This window comes from Oncorhynchus clarkii, chromosome 33 (genome assembly GCF_045791955.1).
Source record: "Oncorhynchus clarkii lewisi isolate Uvic-CL-2024 chromosome 33, UVic_Ocla_1.0, whole genome shotgun sequence".
NCBI classification, from domain to species: Eukaryota; Metazoa; Chordata; class Actinopteri; order Salmoniformes; family Salmonidae; genus Oncorhynchus; species Oncorhynchus clarkii.
Window position 1 is genome coordinate 27,532,058 of NC_092179.1, and position 19,116 is coordinate 27,551,173.

Below are 19,116 nucleotides of genomic sequence, written 5' to 3' on the forward strand. Positions count from 1 at the left end.
AGTGGTACCTAACTCCCACCACAGGAGGGCACTAAAACAAAAGACGACAACACTGCTTCCCTGTGTCCTCTGATAGTTATCGGTGTCCCACAGTCCAATCATGAGGAACTCGAGGGTGAAGTTTCCCCTAGGATCAGCTTCCCTTCCCCCAATCCTAACCTTAACCATTAGTGGGGAAACTGCAAACTGGCCCAAAATCAGAGTCTAGGGGCAACTTCGCCCTACATGATGAGGCACTTAAAGGAGGTATCGTATAGACTAGCATTCATTCATAAGGCGAAGCACCAGTGGTATGAAAGCAACACAGTTCGGTCATACAGAAAAGATACCCTGAGAGTCAGAGCGTGGGGACTAAAGCCAAAGCTAGCGCAGTCAGAGCACGTTTAGCCGGAGAGCAACATTTGTCCATTCCTCTCAGGCCACAGCTAACAGCCACTGCCACTCTAAAAGGTCCCCAGACTTCTAATTGGTCAGTGGTTGGCTGATGTCCAGCCTCCTCTGGGCGGAGCCTCGTCGGCGGGCCACGGGGGTTGTGGTGGCCATTCCCAGGGTCCCTGGCGTCTGGAAGAAGGCCTTGGAGCCACCGCCAGCTGCCGCCTCCTCCTTGGGAGTCTGTGGTGTCTGTGGAGGAGAGACAAGAGAGTGAGGCCCTGAAACCACACAGTTTAAGGAAAGCTGCCTCTGCCGAGCATCTCACTACAGATGAATAATCAACTCTGGCAGTAGAGTATCACTGTGACAGTATTCCATCTACCCCTCACCCCCTCTTCCAAATACCAGCCTTATAAAATACCACTCAATTCAATTCTAAGAAACAATGTTTTCCAGCGAAGGACACATTTCAACTTGAACTGGGGGGGGGGCACTGCGAAACCTAGCTATACATTTCTAAGCAGAGCAAGCGAACCACCTGTTGGAAACAGACCACTTGTATACAGTCTTCATTCCATCAATGTTAGGAGAGGGAGTGCATAGCAGGGATGGGAGACCGTGTGCTGATTCATTTGTTATGGCTGAACACGTTGGCTCGTCCAATCATTAATAATGTCCCTTCATTTTGCGCCAAGAGTCTAACGAGTGAGCTTGTGTCCCAAATGGTACCCTAATCCCTACATAATGCACTACTTTAGACAAAAGTCCTATGGGCTCTGGTCAAAGGTAGTGAGTTATAGCTATAGGGAATAGAGTCCAATTTGGGATGCAACCGGAGTCTGAGAAGTGTCTTCTCGAGGCACAGAGTGATGTCATCAGCGCTATGTTGGGGAGTTTAATTGTCTTTTAATGACCAAACGATGAATGAACTCTGCTGAGGTGAAAAAAGCTATATTTTCCCTTTCGGGGATAATCTAAAGCAAACAAAAGCTGAACTGCTGTGGAGTAGTTAAAACATGATAAACGGAGTTTGACGGTGGCATTTCCAGTGTTTGTCTGCTACACAAAAGGTCATACATCATGTGACCGGATTTAACTGCTTTCCAAATATAATCTGATCCTTGTGAAGTGGTTAAGGCACGGTCTGTCTGTCTTCCTGCCTGTCTGTCTATCTATCTCTCTGCCTGTCTGTCTATCTATCTATCTTCCTGCCTGTCTGTCTATCTATCTTCCTGCCTGTCTATCTTCCTGCCTATCTATCTATCTTCCCGCCTGTCTATCTATCTTCCCATCTTCCCGCCTGTCTGTCTATCGTCCCGCCTGTCTGTCTATCTATCTTTCTGCCTGTCTGTCTGTCTTCCCGCCTGTCTGTCTGTCTGTCTTCCTGCCTGTCTGTCTGTCTGTTTTCCTGCCTGTCTGTCTATCTATCGTCCCGCCTGTCTGTCTATCCATCTTTCTGCTTGTCTGTCTGTCTGTCGTCCCGCCTGTCTGTCCATCTATCTGTCTATCTTCCTGCCTGTCTGTCTGTCTGTCTTCCTGCCTGTCTGTCTATCTATCGTCCCGCCTGTCTGTCTATCTATCTATCTTCCTGCCTGTCTGTCTGTCTTCCTGCCTGTCTGTCTATCTATCTTTCTGCCTGTCTGTCTATCTATCTATCTTCCCGCCTGTCTATCTATCTGTCTGTCTTCCTGCCTGCCTGTCTATCTATCTTTCTGCCTGCCTGTCTATCTATCTTTCTGCCTGCCTGTCTATCTATCTATCTTCCCGCCTGTCTATCTATCTATCTTCCCGCCTGTCTATCTATCTATCTATCTTCCCGCCTGTCTATCTATCTTCCCGCCTGCCTATCTATCTATCTATCTTCCCGCCTGCCTATCTATCTATCTATCTTCCCGCCTGCCTATCTATCTATCTATCTTCCCGCCTGCCTATCTATCTATCTATCTTCCCGCCTGCCTATCTATCTATCTATCTTCCCGCCTGCCTATCTATCTATCTATCTTCCCGCCTGCCTATCTATCTATCTTCCCGCCTGCCTATCTATCTATCTATCTTCCCGCCTGCCTATCTATCTTCCCGCCTGCCTATCTATCTATCTTCCCGCCTGTCTGTCTATCTATCTTCCCGCCTGTCTGTCTATCTTCCCGCCTGTCTGTCTGTCTGTCTGTCTTCCTGCCGGTCTATCTATCTTCCCACCTGTCTATCTATCTTCCTTCCTGTCTGTCTGTCTTCCTGCCTATCTCACCTGTGCCTCTGTCTGGTTGAAGGTCAGAGACGGCCTGGTCTCCAAGGGAGAATGTGGAGGTATGGGTGCCGACCCGAACAGCGGGTGCTGCTCTGGACTGGAGAGGGCCGGCGCCACTGCCCCCCCATTGAACTCCGGGGCTCCGGCCACTGTGTAGGGCCCGGCGGATCCCACCACGAAGCAGGCGGGGGACATCATGGTGGACATGTTGAAATTGAGATTGGCATCGCCCCGGTTGGCCATGAGTGGGTAGGGGGAGAGGGTGGAGGAGGACACAAGGACATAGGGCAGGGTGCCAGCAGGTAGAGTCAGGCCGCCTGTCGTCTGACCAGCAGAGAGGAGGAAGTTGAGACTGTTGAGACCTGGAGGGGAGAGGGGTGAATGAGGATGAGTCATCTGTGAAAAATGGCACCCTATTCCCCATTTAGTGCACTATTTTTGACCAGCGCCCTATGGAACCATGAGGAGGGGGAGTAGACATCGCTTGAACCAACAGGAGACGAGGTGCAGCCAAAAATCACAAGAACATAGAAAAATAGGCGTGATCATCACTCACAATGCCTTTATCCTTGAAAGACTACAAATCCCTACATGGGACTGAGGTAGACAACAAGTCTATCAGCACTACCTGTACAGTCCAATATCCATCCTGGCACAGAGTCTAAGGTCATGTTTCAGAGACGCAAACTAAAAAAATGATGCTAGTGTGGATAAGAGACATTAACCGAGCAACACTGCAACACTGACTGACTGGCACAGAGTTGTTTTTAACATAGCATACCTGCAGAGTTAGGCACATAGAGCTGCTAGTGTGGATAAGAGACATTAACTGCGCAACACTGCAACACTGACTGACTGGCACGGAGTTGTTTTTAACATAGCATACCTGCAGAGTTAGGCACATAGAGGTAGTGTGAAGGCCGGACCAGGTTGTTGTGGGGGCTCTGTCTGCCCACCTCCCCGTCTCTGAGGACTCTCAATAGGGCCTCTTCCCTGACTAGCCCCCCTGGGTGTCCTAGGGAGCTGGTCCTTGGGCTGGTGGTCATCTGACAGCTGTTTCCCTCCACACTCCTTCCCTCCACTCTCCTTCTCTAGGAAAATAAAAACAAGAGACATTTTGAGAGGAGTAGAGTGAAGTTGCCCCTAGATGCTGATCTTGGGTCAGTTTTGTATTTCCCCCACTAATAATTATGGTTAGGATTGAGGAAGGGAAGCTGATCCTAGAAATATACCTACATTTTTAGAGAAAAGGGTCCCAAAAAGGGTTCTTCAGCTGTCCCCATAGGAGAACCCTTTTTGGTTCCCGGTAGAACCCTCTGCACGGGTATAGCCTGTAGAACCCTATAAGGTTCTAGATGGCACATTTGCATTCTAAGAGTGTAGGGAAACTTCCCCCCGGAGCCCGATGCGTGTGTAAAGGAAGATCAAATCAAACTTTATTTGTAAAGTGCGCCGAGTACAACAATAATAAACAGCTAGTAGCAGCAGTGTACAAAAGGGAGGGGGGGGGGGGGGTCCTAGGCCCCAGTGATGTACTGGGCCGTGCGCACTACCCTCTGTAGCGCCTCACGGTCAGATGCCGAACCGTTTCCATACTAGGTGGTGATGCAACCGGTCAGGATGCTCTCGATGGTGCAGCTGTAGAACTTTTTGAGGATCTGGGGACCCATGCCAAATCTTTTCAGTCTCCTGAGGGGGAAAAGTGTTGTCGTGCCCTCTTCACGACTGTCTTGGTGTGTTCGGACCATGATAGTTGGTTGGTGATGTGGAAACCAAGGCACTTGAAACTCTACACTAGTTAATGGGGGCCTGTTCGGCCCGCCTTTTCCTGTAGTCCACGATCAGCTCCTATTCTTCAGTTTTTAATGTGACCCTCCCACAGCCCAATGCTGCAGCGCTCCCTAGTGCATCCCATAATTAATTTATGATGAGCTTTGATCACATTTCCCTCTCAAATAATGAGCCATGAAATTGCATGGCTCATCTACAAAAATGATAGCTCTGTTTTGCTAATTTTTCAAGCACAAATAATGTGAACGGCTACGCTTCCTCTGCAGAGGATTTTGTGACTGCTTCAGGTAATGTACCAGACTACTGGTAGGTAAGAAATACTGTGGATTTGAGCACACCTACCATGACTTCTCTCGCTCCTCAATTTGAATGGAAGTGAGAGGCTGAGATGAATAGTCTGGGGTTTTGTACAATTACAAATATAACAGGCATCACCAACATGATAATGTCATTGTGTTTAATTACAACTTGGAATCCTTTTATCCTGGTCAGGGAGCATGCAGTGATTCAGATTTTAATTTAATGCGTGTGTGACTTCTCAGCAGTCGTATCAGTGTGTGTCACTTATAAATAACAAAAGGGCATCATTGGGAAGCTCATTATTGACAATGCATAAAGAGTGTACTGGTCACCTTGGAAACCAACCAGTGTGTTATTAAGACTGAGGGTTCTATTCAATCAGATCTGCTTTATGTGACATTGGCATAGAGGTGGAACTGCGTTAGAGCTGTGAAATCCACAAGCAGCTCACGTCATTATACCTAAAGCAGACATTGCCACTGGCTGCACAGAGTCGCATTATGAGAATCCCATGCAGCCTCGTTTACAAGACTGAACACTGATAGAACTCGTCATTATTTCTATGTAGCCTATCCTTTCTCCTTCTGAACTTTAACGTGAGTGGGACGGTGTGGCTTCCTGACAATGATCAAGACCGATTTGACAGCGCCAATGCAGTTCCACCTCCGACACATCAGCTATGAGGGTGTCAGCTATCGCCGGTTAACACTTGATCTGATTGAATCTAGGCCTGAGACGTTACAGTATGAGGTGTCGCTCTCCCTGACCTGTCTTATCGGTTGTCAAATCACCACGCTTCTAATTAAAAAGTTTCGTTTTTCACAACTTTCAGGGTGAAGAACCGTCTATCGTTAAGTAGTAAAACACTGAACTTCCCCTTTAAATGTGGATCATACATTACTGTGATTGGTCTGGCAGGAGGAGGATGATCTACAGTGATCTAAGGTCTGAGGTGGTCCTAGGTACAGTGTGGAAATATGGACAACGACTACCTGAAGCGTGTCAGGCTCATGGTCAGTCAGAGATCCACAGTACATCTGTGGATTTCACTTTCTCTCCACAAACTCACCTTTTCAGATAGCTCTGTCTCAGGTGACTCCCTCTTCTCCTCCACTCCTTCATCCTTCTTCCTCTTCTCCAGGATGTTCTCTCTGGACCTTGACCCCGGTGACCTTTGAACTTCCGTGGTCAGGCAGTCAAGCCCATCCTGCGCCTCCGGACCTCCGTACAGCATGACCACCGAGGCCTGGGACAGGCTGGGTAGATAGGCCATGTGGTGGGGATGGGGAGACAGGGGTCCCACGTATGAACCCTCTGGGTGGACGGGCACGGCCAGGGGGGCTAGGCCCGGGGAGCAGAGCAGGGAGTTGCCGTCACTGTGGGCGGGGCTCTGAAGTCCGCCGCTGGGGTGGGAGACACTGCAAAGACACAGAGGAACCAACTTAGACATGTGTTTCTGTCATTCTCTCCAAGCAAATGCTCTGTAGCAGGGCTGTCAAATTCATTTCCTGGAGGAGCCGAGTGTCTGCGGGTTTTTGTTCCAATGAATGATATTAATTAGTTAGGAACTCTCTAGGTCTTAATCAGACATGGTCCTCTAGGAATTGAGTTTCACACCTTTGCATTATACTGTTTATAAAAAAAGATGGGACATTAGAATGTAGAAACATATAGTAATAAAGTCCTTAAATGCTATTTTTTCCAGAAAAACAAAACAATGTGGTGACTGTGCATTAGCCAGACCAGATTTCAACTGTAAAAAATACAACAACAAAACAATGTGGTGACTGTGCATTAGCCAGACCAGATTTCAACTGTAAAAAATACAACAAAAAACCACTCCCTCTCAGCAGTTTGGAACCAGCAACCTTTACGACTCCTCCATCCCCACTCCAAAAACACTTAGAGCAGCAACAGCCTTGAGACGGCTGTGGCTTGGCCACCGGTGAAATAGCCACCACATCCCTAGTAGAAATGGTCAGAAACCGAGAGGACCAGGAGACACTGCAGCCAACTCATGTAAAACATGTTAAACCCAGCCTAAACAAACACCAGGGTAAGAGTAAAAACTCAAAGCCAACCATTACGAAAACCACCTTTTAGAAATGAAATGAACTGTGAGACGTGGACCAATAACAGTTTGCGGAGAGCTTCAGCCGGGCCTATTAAAAACTCCAAGCCGGAGCCTCTGGAGCTGGTCATTTGCACGCATCACTTCCTCTAAGGGCCCAGTTTCCTGTTCCTGAGTTGCAACTAAATCACCATAGGCCATGTCTCAAATGGCCCCTTATTCACTATATAGTGCACTACTTTTGACCAGGGCACATAGGGCTCCCATAGGGCTCTGGTCAAAAGTAGTGCACTATAAAGGGTGCCATTTGGGACACATTCATATATTTTATTCACATGGCAGCCCTGTTGTATACCAGTGGACCTGATGTGTCATTACATTCAACCAACAAGCTAGTCCTTGGCAACAGGCAGTGTAATAGATCATGAAATGCAACACAGAAGTTGTAGATTGTTTGCAGTAAATCTAAGGTTATTACCACTGGATGGCGTATGAAAAGTGATGGCGTGATTAGGAACAAGATTGGTAGCAGCCTGGGATGTTTGGTGTGTGTGTGTGTGTGAGCCTCCTTCCGTGTGTGTTCTACTTACCCTGTAACAGAGGTTCCAAACTGCAGCCGGCACACAGCGCTGTTGCTCACACAACTTCTGGAATAGTCCACTGACTGGGGAAGCAGACCTGGACAGAACCGAGGGAGACGTGAGTTAATTACATTTACAGGCATTACTTTATTTGAATGGTCCCAAATAGATGGTTGGTAGATGTTCAGCTAACTAGCTGCTTGCCCTTAACCTTATCCTAGTCTTACCCCGACCTGTAACCCTAGCATATCAACAGATTAGTAGTTGGTTGACAGTTGACAGCTATGTGCTCTAACCCACATCACAACTGGTTCATTGGGAACCAGTTGTGATGTGAGCTGTCTGTCCTGACTCCTTACCCGTGACCTCTCTGCGTGGGCTGCTGGGAGCCGAGTTGACACGGCGTTGGCTGGCCACGGAGGTGGGCACCACATTGAAGGAGGCATGGCGTGCCAGCTTCTGTTTCCTGCCGCCCGGAAGAGCAATGGCCTCCGGAAGAGCGATGGCCTCCGGAAGAGCGATGGCCGCCACAGCCTCTGAGTCCTCTGTTGAAAAACAGAGTGGTCAGTGAGTTCTGTGTGTCAGTAGGAGTAGGGTGAAGTTGCCCCTAGACACTGATCTTGGGGCAGTTTATCATTTTCCACACTAATAGTTAAGGCTAGGACAGGAGGAGAGGAAGCTGATCCTAGATCTGTGCCTAGGGGAAATTCATCCCAGAGCGTGTTAGTCTTGGTCAGTAGACAGGTTTATGAGTAGTTTTAGTAGAAGACAGTTCCATTAGAAATGTATAATGCATCCATTTCCATTCACTGTAATATTGTTTAATAGATGGTCTCCCTATGTACTAAGCTGATGCCCTTCTGAACCAACATGGGAGTGATGTTATTTACCACCGAGGACCACTGTGTGAAAAGTGTTTTAATGAATGCTTTTAAGTGCTATCCTATGTGGATCCACATCTGGCTGTATTTTTCACTACCCAAATCATTTCAATTCAATCTTACCATGTCTGCTGTGGAAGTCTGCCGGGCCGATCCACTTGAACGCAGGCTTCCTCCCCCTCTCCTCCCGGACGTGGACCTTCTTGATCAATCCCAGACTCGTCAGGACGTTGGCGATGTCATACAGCCGCCGCACCTTAGCTGAAGACAGATTTGAATCAGATTTGAACAACACAGTAAAAAGGCCAATGGGAGGGATGTCTGGAGGTGACGTTGCCCCTAGACACTGATCTTGGGTCAGTTTTGCACCTTCCCCACTAATGTTTAAGGTTAGGATTATTAGAGGAGAAGTTGATCCTAGACCTGTACTAGGGGAAACTTCAACCTGCAGCTATTTGGTGGCTGGGTTGTGATCATTAGGCCCCAAAGGGAAGACACTGACTGAAACAGCCAGGGACTACCTGGACTTGATGTTGTGTCAGAGGCTCTTTGACTGCACAGCAAAACCCTCAAGATCCCTATGAGCTCTGGTCAAAAGTCGTGCACTATGTAGGTAATAGGATGCTTGCTTTTGTACTTGCTGTGGCTGGCGGGGTCCTGGCTTTCCTCAATGAGGATTTTGGCGGCCACGTCCAGAGTGACCGTCTGGGTCCTGGACACCAGGAAGAGCATGACAAACTTCTGACTCATGATGCGTAGGGACTTGTCTTTCCTCGTGCTGGCGGCCGCTGCAAACAGACAAGCAGAACAAAGTTAAAGGGAATACTGGGTCCTATTCACTAAGTGGCAAACGGAAGAAGATGGACAGAAACAGGGAGGGAACTACCTGAACTTGTTTCTGCTTTTGCGATGGTGTGCACTAATGAATAGGGCGTTGCAGTGGCTTGTATGGTCTAGTGCTGCCGACAGCAGTTTACATACCAGTGTCAGCATGGGTTTGAATCTGACCTACAGCATGTCACACCCTCCTCCTATAACAATACTACTTTAATGTCTGTGTTACAGAGAACGATGGATATTTGATTCAAGTCCTGAGTTACCTGTCAAACAGGTGGTCTTGTCAAACAGGACCAGAATACGAACGACAACGTTCCTTATTCAGTGAGAGAAAGTGACCCTGCCCGCCTCTCAAAGGGACGTTATGACGGGAAGTGGAAGGCCTAGTGTTCTGCAGGACGGGACGCCAGATCCAAGGCAACCACTGCCTCTCTAGGGAACAGTAGCTTTGGATTCTGTTAGCTAGCTACATGCAGCTACCTAGTTAGCCAATTAGCCACGTTGAAACGCACAGCCCAGCGTTGTCCCGGGTTAGGGTTTGGCCGGGGTAGCCGTCATTGTAAATAGTAATTTGTTCTTAACTAACTTGCCTAGTTAAATAAAGGTTACATTTTTTTTTTAAGAATTTGCCTTTAAGCCCAAGTCAGTAAAAGCATTCCTCATCGTCATGGAGACGAGGGTAGGGGGGTAACGGCCTCACGGGTTTATCAAGGCTGATGGGATTCTTTGTGTTAATGTGTGTGATGACCAAGCGCTCCTCGTCAATGTGATGGATCACTAATACAACTGGGAGATGACAGCAGAGGAATGGCGACAGGAGCGAAGCTTGGCGGCTGAGCTTTTGATGTGGCACATATTAACTAGTAATCTCCAAACGCCCGCTGAAGTTAATTAACCAGACTGTTTGACTAATAACGACACAGGGTATAAGTGATCCATTACCTGTCGTGAGAAGATTCCCCCCCAATCCTAACCTTAACCATTAGTGCGGAAAATGCAACACTGACCCAAGATCAGCGTCTAGGGGCAACTTCACCCTACTCCTATCATGGAGAAGGTTGACCTGAATACATTGCGGTCTAGAAAGTATCTTGTTATTTAGACAGAAAATCAGACAAAATTATTTTGTCAAACACACACCCTGCACATCCAAACAAATCCAAACTTGGGTTGCAGACGGAGCATGAAGGCACTCCAAATCTCCCATTGACATACATGCATTGACACCAAACTTCTAGCTTCAGTCACACATCCCAAATTATAATAATTCAACCCTGTGTCCATCAGCCGCCCCTGATGTAGCAATCGCAGATTGTCCCTTTAGGACAACGTAAAACTAACCCAAGGTCAGCGTCTGGGGGCAATTTCCCCCTACTCTGCTCTCACCACAGCTGGAGTCTCCTTCACCTCCCTCCTCTGGGGTGTGTGTGGTGGCTCCCTCTCTGTGACCACCCTCCCCGGCCTGCTCCATGTGCAGGTGGTAGCGCTGCCGCCTGCCCATCCTCTGCAGCTCGGCCAGGGTGAACCCCAGGCGCCGCCGCCCGTACCACACGTACTGGTTCTTAGCCACGCGCCCCACGATCATCAGAGACTCCAGGACGTTTACGATGTCGTAGATCCGCCGCCGCTCCACCCCTAAAGACAGACAGACACCAGGGACAGGTCAGACTGGGGTCAGCAACATGATGTCAGTGTTCTGTTATGTGAGCTGGTTAAAAAACAAAGCTCTAACTAAGGTACCTCAACAGGATTTAATGACGCAGCAGACCATGTCTGGCTGCATCTTAACGTTCCTCAGTCTCAGACATTGCTTGGTTTATACTACAACCTGGTGCTATTCTGGAAGGTACAGTGGGATACGAGGGCTCTGCGTGAAGGTATCCATAGCAACCATTTCCAAAATCCAATAGTGCGTGATATTTCACATAGCTAATGTAATATCTGTTTTATGAGCTATTTCCATTATTGTCTTCCTTTCTATGCGGTTACCAATTATGGCAGCCTCCCTGAGCCGGGTCGTGTTCATTAGTCATAAAACGGAAGACAACGGGTCATTTGTAGCTGAGTTGCGAGAGCAAGATGCTTGTAACACAAGGGTAGTGGGATCGATTCTCGGTACTGCCCATATGTATAATGTCTGCACGCATGACTAAGTTGCTTCGGATAAAAGTGTCTGCTAAATGGCATTTATTATTTAACGGACTGAAACAGGGAGGGACTGTTGAAACATTTGCAAAACATTTTACATCGCTTGCCCTGATGAACATGACCCAGGTGTAGCTGTAACCTCCCTCTCTGGATTCATTGGCTCTTACCCAGGCTGGTAGACACCTCATCCAATGAGATACTGATGGTGTCAGAGGTTGGATAGTCCGGATACAGGGCCAGGAACTTCTGGCACAGCAGGCCCAGGCTCTTCTGCTTCCTGCTGGGCTTCCTTTCCCCCTCTTCCTCCTCCTCGTCCACCACATCAAACTGATCAGAGAGACAAAGCATTGTCAAGAAAGTCATTGAGTCAAGAATTGTAATTTACTACAGCATGATATTTTTAAGATTTCAGCATCTATAAATCCATCAGTTGGAAGATGATAATAAAATCCAACAGTATGATAATGTCACTGTATATTCAAGATAGCCAGAAACTGCTGGTAGGATATGTTAACATTTGCTAATCTCAATCCATACAAATTACCCATAGCACATTACTAAATGCTTGCCCAAAGGCGGCCATCACCATCAATTCAGTATAGGAGGTCAGTGTCAGTGTCCCAAATGGCATCTTATTCCCTATACAGTTGACTAGTGTTGACCAGAGCCCTGTGGGCCCTGGTTAAAAGTGGTGCACTATAAAGGGAACAGGGTGCCATTTGGGGTGCAGTCGGTGAGTGGTCAAAGGGTACCTGGCACGGGCCATCCACCTCGACATCCTCCACTGCTCTCTCGTTCTCAATGGGCCTAAACAGCACCTTCTTCATCTCTCTGTCGCGGATGTCAGGGCTGGCAGCACTGATGAGCATCCTGAGGTTGGCCGTGGGGGTCCAGGGGTCCGCGTGGGGAGGGGCCCCCCGCTCAGAAGGCTTAACAGGGGTGCTCTGGAGGTGTTCCGGGGTGGGAGGCTTACTGCCATACAGCAGCATGGTGTCCATCTTGTGAGGGGTGGTTCTTCTTCGCTCGACACATCTGTTCTCCTGGGAAGGAGCACAATGTTATGAACTTAAGTGGGGTGGAGTGATATGAAATGTGTTGCATTTGTAGGCGGATCTACTTCATATAAATAACGTAAACATAACTATCTTCGGTTTTTACTTTTTAATTACCGTTTATAATATTACACCTACATACATACATACATACATACATACATACATATTCCCCCCCTCGCTCAACTTTTTTCATTCAACTTTTTCCACCCCGGACGCTTTATCTGGACATGGTTCTACAGAACCTCCACCAGCCAAAGCTAAGTGGCAACATTAACATGAAGACTAAGAATGGCTGTACTCATAATATACAGGACAACAATCACCTTATGGTGAGGATAGCTGTGCTGCAAGCAAAGCTTCAGACACAATCATTAGGCAAGGGTCATAAGTACAGATAGTAATATAAATCCTCTCGCACAATCCCAAGGGTCATAAGTACAGATAGTAATATAAATCCTCTCGCACGGTCCCAGCAGCCAGACAATTTTCTCATGGCTTCTGGAAGGAAATACTGTAGGAATGCTCAACCGGTCCTCCCCATTAAGCAACAAGTCGGAGTCCGAGTCTTCTCTGGTCTCTCCTCAACCCGTTACGGGGTCTGAGACGCCAAAGCCTCCCACCATTAGCTCTGACAAATTGAACACCGTAGTCATTGCCGACTCCATTTTCCGTAGTATTAGACTTCCAGCGATCATACACTGTTTACCAGGGGGCAGGGCTACCGACGTTAAGCCTCATCTGAAGATGGTGCTGGCTAAGTGTAGAGAGAAACTGGCGAGTGTAGAGAGTATAGGGATATTGTTATCCACGTCGGCACCAACGATGTTAGGATGAAACAGCTCACCAAGCGCAACATAGCTTCAGTGTGTAAATCAGCTAGAAAGATGTGTCGGCATCGAGTAATTGTCTCTGGCCTCCTCCCAGTTAGGGGTAGTGATGAGCTCTACAGCAGGCTCTTGCAACTCAATCATTGGTTGAAAACTGTTTTCTGCCCCTTCCAAAATATATAATTTGTAAATAATTGGCCCTCTTTCTGGGACTCACCCACAAACAGGACCAAGCCTGGCCTGCTGAGGAGTGACTGACTCCATCCTAGCTGGAGGGGTGCTCTCATCTTATCTACGAACATAGACAGGGCTCTAACTCCTCCAGCTCCACAATGAAATAGGGTGCAGGCCAGGCAGCAGGCTGTTAGCCAGCCTGCCAGCTTAGTGTAGTCTGCCACTAGCACAGTCAGTGTAGTCAGCTCAGCTATTCCCATTGAGACCTTGTCTGTGCCTTGATCTAGGTTGGGCAAAACTAAACATGGCAGTGTTCGACTTAGCAATCTCACTGGAATGAAGACCTCCATTCCTGTCATTATTGAAAGAGATTGTGATACCTCACATCTCAAAATAGGGCTACTTAATGTTAGATCCCTCACTTCCAAGGCATTTACAGTCAATGAACTGATCATAATCTTGATGTGACTAGCCTGACTGAAACATGGCTTAAGCCTGATGAATTTACTGTGTTAAATGAGGCCTCAACTCCTGGTTACACTAGTGACCAATATACCTGCGCATCCCGCAAAGGCGGAGGTGTTGCTAACATTTACGATAGAAAATTTCAATTTACAAAAAAAAAAAGAAAAGACTTGAGTTTTCATCCTTTGAGCTTCTAGTTATGACATCAATGCAGCCTAATCAATCACTTTTTACAGCTACTGTTTATAGGCCTCCTGGGCCATATACAGCGTTCCTAACTGAGTTCCTATTGGACCTTGTAATCACGGCAGATAATATTCACATTTTTGGTGACTTTAATATTCGCATGGAAAAGTCCACAGACCCACTCCAAAAGGCTTTTGGAGCCATCATCGACTCAGTGGGTTTTATCCAACATGTCTCTGGACCTACTCACTGTCACAGTCATACTCTGGACCTAGTTTTGTCCCGTGGAATAATACTGTGGATCTTAATGTTTTTCCTCATAATCCTGGACTATTGGACCACCGTTTTATTACGTTTGCAATCGCAACAAATAATCTGCTCAGACCCCAGCCAAGGAGTATCAAAAGCCGCGCTATAAATTCTCAGACAACCCAAATATTCCTAGATGCCCTTCCAGACTCCCTCCACCTACCCAAGGACGTCAGAGTATAAAAATCGGTTAACCACCTAACTGAGGAACTAAATTAAATCTTGCGTAATACCATGGTGCAGTCGCACCCCTAAAAACAAAAAACATTTGTCATAAGAAACTAGCTCCCTGGTACACTGAAAATATCTGAGCCCTGAAGCAAGCTTCCAGAAAAATGGAATGGAAATGGCGGTACACCAAACTGGAAGTGTTCCGACTAGCTTGGAAAGACAGTACCGTGCAGTATCGAAGAGCCCTCACTACTGCTCGATCATCCTATTTTTCCAACTTAATTGAGAAGAAGAACAATCCAAAATGTCTTTTTTAATACTGTCGCAAAGCTAACTAAAAAGGAGCATGACCCATTAGAGGATGGCCTTCACTTCAGCAGTGATCATTTCATTTCTTTGACAAAAAGATAATGATCATTAGAAAGCAAATTCTAAACTCCTCTTTAAATCTGCGTATTTCTCCAAAGCTCAGTTGTCTTGAGTCTGCACAACACTGCCAAGACATAGGATCAAGGGAGACACTAGTTTTTAATACTGGGTCTCCCGGGTGGCGCAGTGGTTAAGGGCGCTGTACTGCAGCACCAGCTGTGCCACCCTTGGTTCGCGCCCAGTGTCTGTCGCAACCGGCCGCGACCGGTGTCATGGGTCCGTGGGGCGACGAACAATTGGCCTAGCGTCGTCCGGGTTAGGGAGGGCATGGCCGGTAGGGATATCCTTGTCTCATCGCGCACCGCGCCTGTGGCGGGCCAGGCGCGGTGCACGCTAACCAAGGTTGCCAGGTGCACGGTGTTTCCTCCGACACATTGGTGCGGCTGGCTTCCGGGTTGGATGCGCGCTGTGTTCAGAAGCAGTGCGGTTTGGTTGGGTTGTGTATCTCTCCCGAGCCCGTACGGGAGTAGCGATGAGACAAGATAGTAGCTACTAAAAATGATTGGATACCACGAAATTGGGGAGAAAAAGGGGGTAAAAATTATTTTAAAAAATAAATTAAAAAGTTTTTAATACTATATCTCTTGACACATTGATGAAACTAGTCTGAGCCTCTGAACAGTCAAGCTGCATACCGGACCCTATTCCAACTAAACTACTGAAAGAGCTGCTTCCTGTGCTTGGCCTTCCTATGTTGAATATAATAAATGGCTCCCTATCCAGAAACCCAAATTGGTCTACAAGGACAAGTTCTGGCCTGGTTTAGATCTTATCTGTTGGAAAAATAACAGTTTGTCTATGTGGATGGTTTGTCTTCTGACAAATCAACTGTAAATTTCGGTGTTCCTCAAGGTTCACTATATATTTTACCTCTTGGTGATGTCATTCGGAAACATAATGTTAACACTGCTATGAGGACGATACACAGCTGTACATTTATATGAAACATGGTGAAGCCCCAAAATTACCCTCTCTGGAAGCCTGTGTTTCAGACATAAGGAAGTGGATGGTGGCAAATGTTTTACTTTTAAACTCAGACAAAACAGAGATGCTAGTTCTAGGTCCCAATTAACAAATAGATCCTCTGTTGGATCTGACAATTAATCTTGATGGTTGTACAGTCATCTCAAATAAAACTGTGAAGGACCTCGGTGTTACTCTGGACCCTAATCTCTCTTTTCACGAACATATCAAGACTGTTTCAAGGACAGCTTTTTTCCATCTACGTAACATTGCAAAAATCAGAAACTTTCTGTCCAAAAATGATGCAGAAAAATGTATCCATGCATTTGTCACTTCTAGGTTAGACTACTGCAATGCTCTACTTTCCGGCTACCCGGATAAAGCACTAAATAAACTTCAGTTAGTGCTAAATACGGCTGCTAGAATCTTGACTAGAACCCAACATTTTTTATAATATTACTCCAGTGATAGCCTTTCTACACTGGCTTCCTGTCAAAGCTAGGGCTGATTTCAAGGTTTTACTGCTAACCTACAAAGCATTACATGGGCTTTCTCCTACCTATCTTTCCGATGTGATCCTGCAGTACATACGTACACTACGGTCATAAGAAGCAGGCCTCCAGCAGGCAAACAGCTGGAGGCCGGGGTTTCTCCTATAGAGCAACATTTTTAAGGAATGGTCTGCCTATCCACGTGAGAGACGCAGACTCAGTCTCGACCTTTAAGTCTTTATTGAAGACTCATCTGTTCAGAAGGTCCTATGATTGAGTGTAGTCTGGCCCAGGGGTGTGAAGGTGAACAGAAAGGCACTGGAGCGATGAACCGCCCTTGGGGTCTCTGCCTGTCCGGTTCCTCTCTCTCCACTGGGATTCTCTGCCTTTAACCCTATTACGGGGAACGAGTCACTGGCTTACTGGTGCTCTTGACGTGATCCTGACGTGATCTTCCTGTCCGGGTTGGCTCCCACCTTGGGTTCGTGCTGTGGGGGAGATCTTCGTGGGCTATACTCTGCCTTGTCTCAGGGTAGTAGGTTGAAGACATCCCTCTAGTGGTGTGGGGGCTGTGCCTTGGCAAAGTGGGTGGGGTTATATCCTGCCTGTTTGGCCCTGTCCGGGAGTATCGTCGGACAGGGCCAGTGTCTCCCGACCCCTCCTGTCTCAGCCTCCAGTATTTATGCTGCAATAGTTTGTGTTGGGGGGCTAGGGTCAGTCTGTTATATCTGGAGTATTTCTCATGTCCTTTCCGGTGTCCTGTGTGAATTTAAGGATGCTCCCTCTAATTCTGTCTCTCTTTTTCGCTCTCTTCTCTCAGAGGACCTGAGCCCTAGGACCATGCCTCAGGACTACCTGGCCTGATGACTCCTTGCTGTCCCCAGTCCACCTGGTCATGCTGCTGCTCCACTTTCAACTGTTATGCCTGCGGCTATGGGACCCTGACCTGTTCACTGGACGTGCTACCTTGTCCCAGACCTGCTGTTTTGGACTCACTCTCTACCACATCTGCTGTCTCTAACTCTGAATGATTGGCTAAGAAAAGCCAACTGACATTTACTCCAGAGGTGCTGACCTGTTGCACCCTCTACAACCACTGTGATTATTATTATCTGACCTTGCTGGTCATCTATGAACTTTTGAACATCTTGGCCATGTTCTGTTATAATCTCCACCCGGCACATCCAGAAGAGGACTGGCCACCTCTCAGAGCCTGGTTTCTCTATAGGTTTCTTCCTAGGTTCTGGCCTAGGGGGTTTTTTCTAGCCACCGTGCTTCTACATCTACATTTGGATTGCTTGCTGTTTGGGGTTTAAGCTGGGTGTCTGTACAGCACTTTGTGACATTGGCTGATGTAAAAAAGGGCTTTATAAATCAATTTGATTGATTGCTTTAGTTCATGTGAGAAATAATCTTATTTCAAGACACTCCAGGCATGTCATATAACAGTGGTACAAATTCACAAAAAGAGGAAATGACTCTGAAGATTGTTTCCCGAGTGTCTCTTCAATAAGGAATAATAAATAATAAGGAATTGAAGGGTTCGTTTGACTTGGAATCAAAACATACCTTCTGATCATTTCTGCTTCCAACTTCCTCCATGTCTGCTTTGCTCTTCTTTGGACTTATGAGATCTCTCAAAGCTAGACATTCAACTTCCATCTGAAAAACAATTAGCCATATCATATTAATTTGCCTCTGAACTGTGCAGAAAGGTAATTATTTAGTTTCATACAGTCATATTTCAGTCACTACTTTGCTATAGCCAAATACAGCAAATAGATCGATCTATTAAATGGCCGTAAGATATCAGTGGTCAGAAGATTTTGGCGCAAAGACCTTAGCCCACCTAACGTTAGCTGACGAATCTAGCTAGCTAACAAGCTAACTATCTACTATCACATCTAATTCTGACACATTGAATATTGCTACTGTAAAAGTCCTGATGACAAGACGAATACACAATAAATAGCTAAATTGTAGCTATAGTACACAATGGAAACACTTTGCAAAAAAAGGATGCAATCTTGGGAAATATTTTCTTTGGGCAAATTGAGTATTAATACTGATCCATTCAACGTGACACTTAACTTTAGCTAGCTAAAAGCTAGCAGGTTGCAAGACAAAAAGTATATATACTGTTAATCAATAAACAAAACATTTGTCTATTTACTTAATACATAAATACCTTGCTACATTATTTACCTGCTGGCTGTCATCTAACTTACTGTATGTAGCTAGGCTAGCTAACGTTAGTGATTATTATTTACTCACCTTCTTCAGCGTTTCCTTTATCGTAAGAAGATAAAGTTGTCAATACCAACGTACAGTATCTCCAATTGCACAGACTTACTGGTGGTACGTTGTTTAACTCAAATCAACATAACTTTAATTTCTTAAATAAGCGGGCTTTCTTCTAATATCCAGCTGTAAAACTTCTCCTGTTCCGCTGAAGTTACTTGTGTTGGAATTGCATTACTGAACAGGAATAGCTACAACCAAAAACACCCGCTAAAGCTTTTTTTTCTGGCGCTCTCATGCGTTTCACTCAGTCGAGCCAATCAGCATCTAGATGTTGTGACGCGTACAATTGATTTATCCAATAGGCAAGGGGCAACAGCCACGCCTCTAAAGATTCTTGGCGGGGCAGTCCGCGCGGTCTTGACTGAGATTCGTGCTGTTCAGTTTGACTGCTGCTGTTCATGGTGTTTGAGTGGCATAGCCGCGCACTTAGAAACCCTATTAATAACCTTAATCACAGAGGCGTTGTTGTTGCATGTATCGACTACGGACCCACTGCGGTTCCATCTAATTAGCTAG

General features: G+C 46.6%; 1 protein-coding gene across 1 annotated transcript; it reads right to left on the reverse strand.

Annotated features, from left to right (window-relative positions):
• Positions 1-416: 416 nt before the first annotated feature.
• Positions 417-18,749, reverse strand: LOC139393162 (transcription factor E2F7-like). Its single transcript, XM_071141560.1, has 14 exons — positions 18,571-18,749; positions 17,866-17,958; positions 11,979-12,266; positions 11,394-11,553; positions 10,465-10,713; positions 8,871-9,029; positions 8,365-8,502; positions 7,886-7,905; positions 7,720-7,849; positions 7,370-7,457; positions 5,778-6,126; positions 3,504-3,693; positions 2,618-2,979; positions 417-621 (listed from the first exon to the last, which is right to left on the reverse strand). The coding sequence occupies exons 2-14, from the start codon at positions 17,956-17,958 to the stop codon at positions 463-465; spliced, it is 2,385 nt and encodes a 794-aa protein (XP_070997661.1). The 5' UTR covers positions 18,571-18,749; the 3' UTR covers positions 417-462.
• Positions 18,750-19,116: the final 367 nt, after the last annotated feature.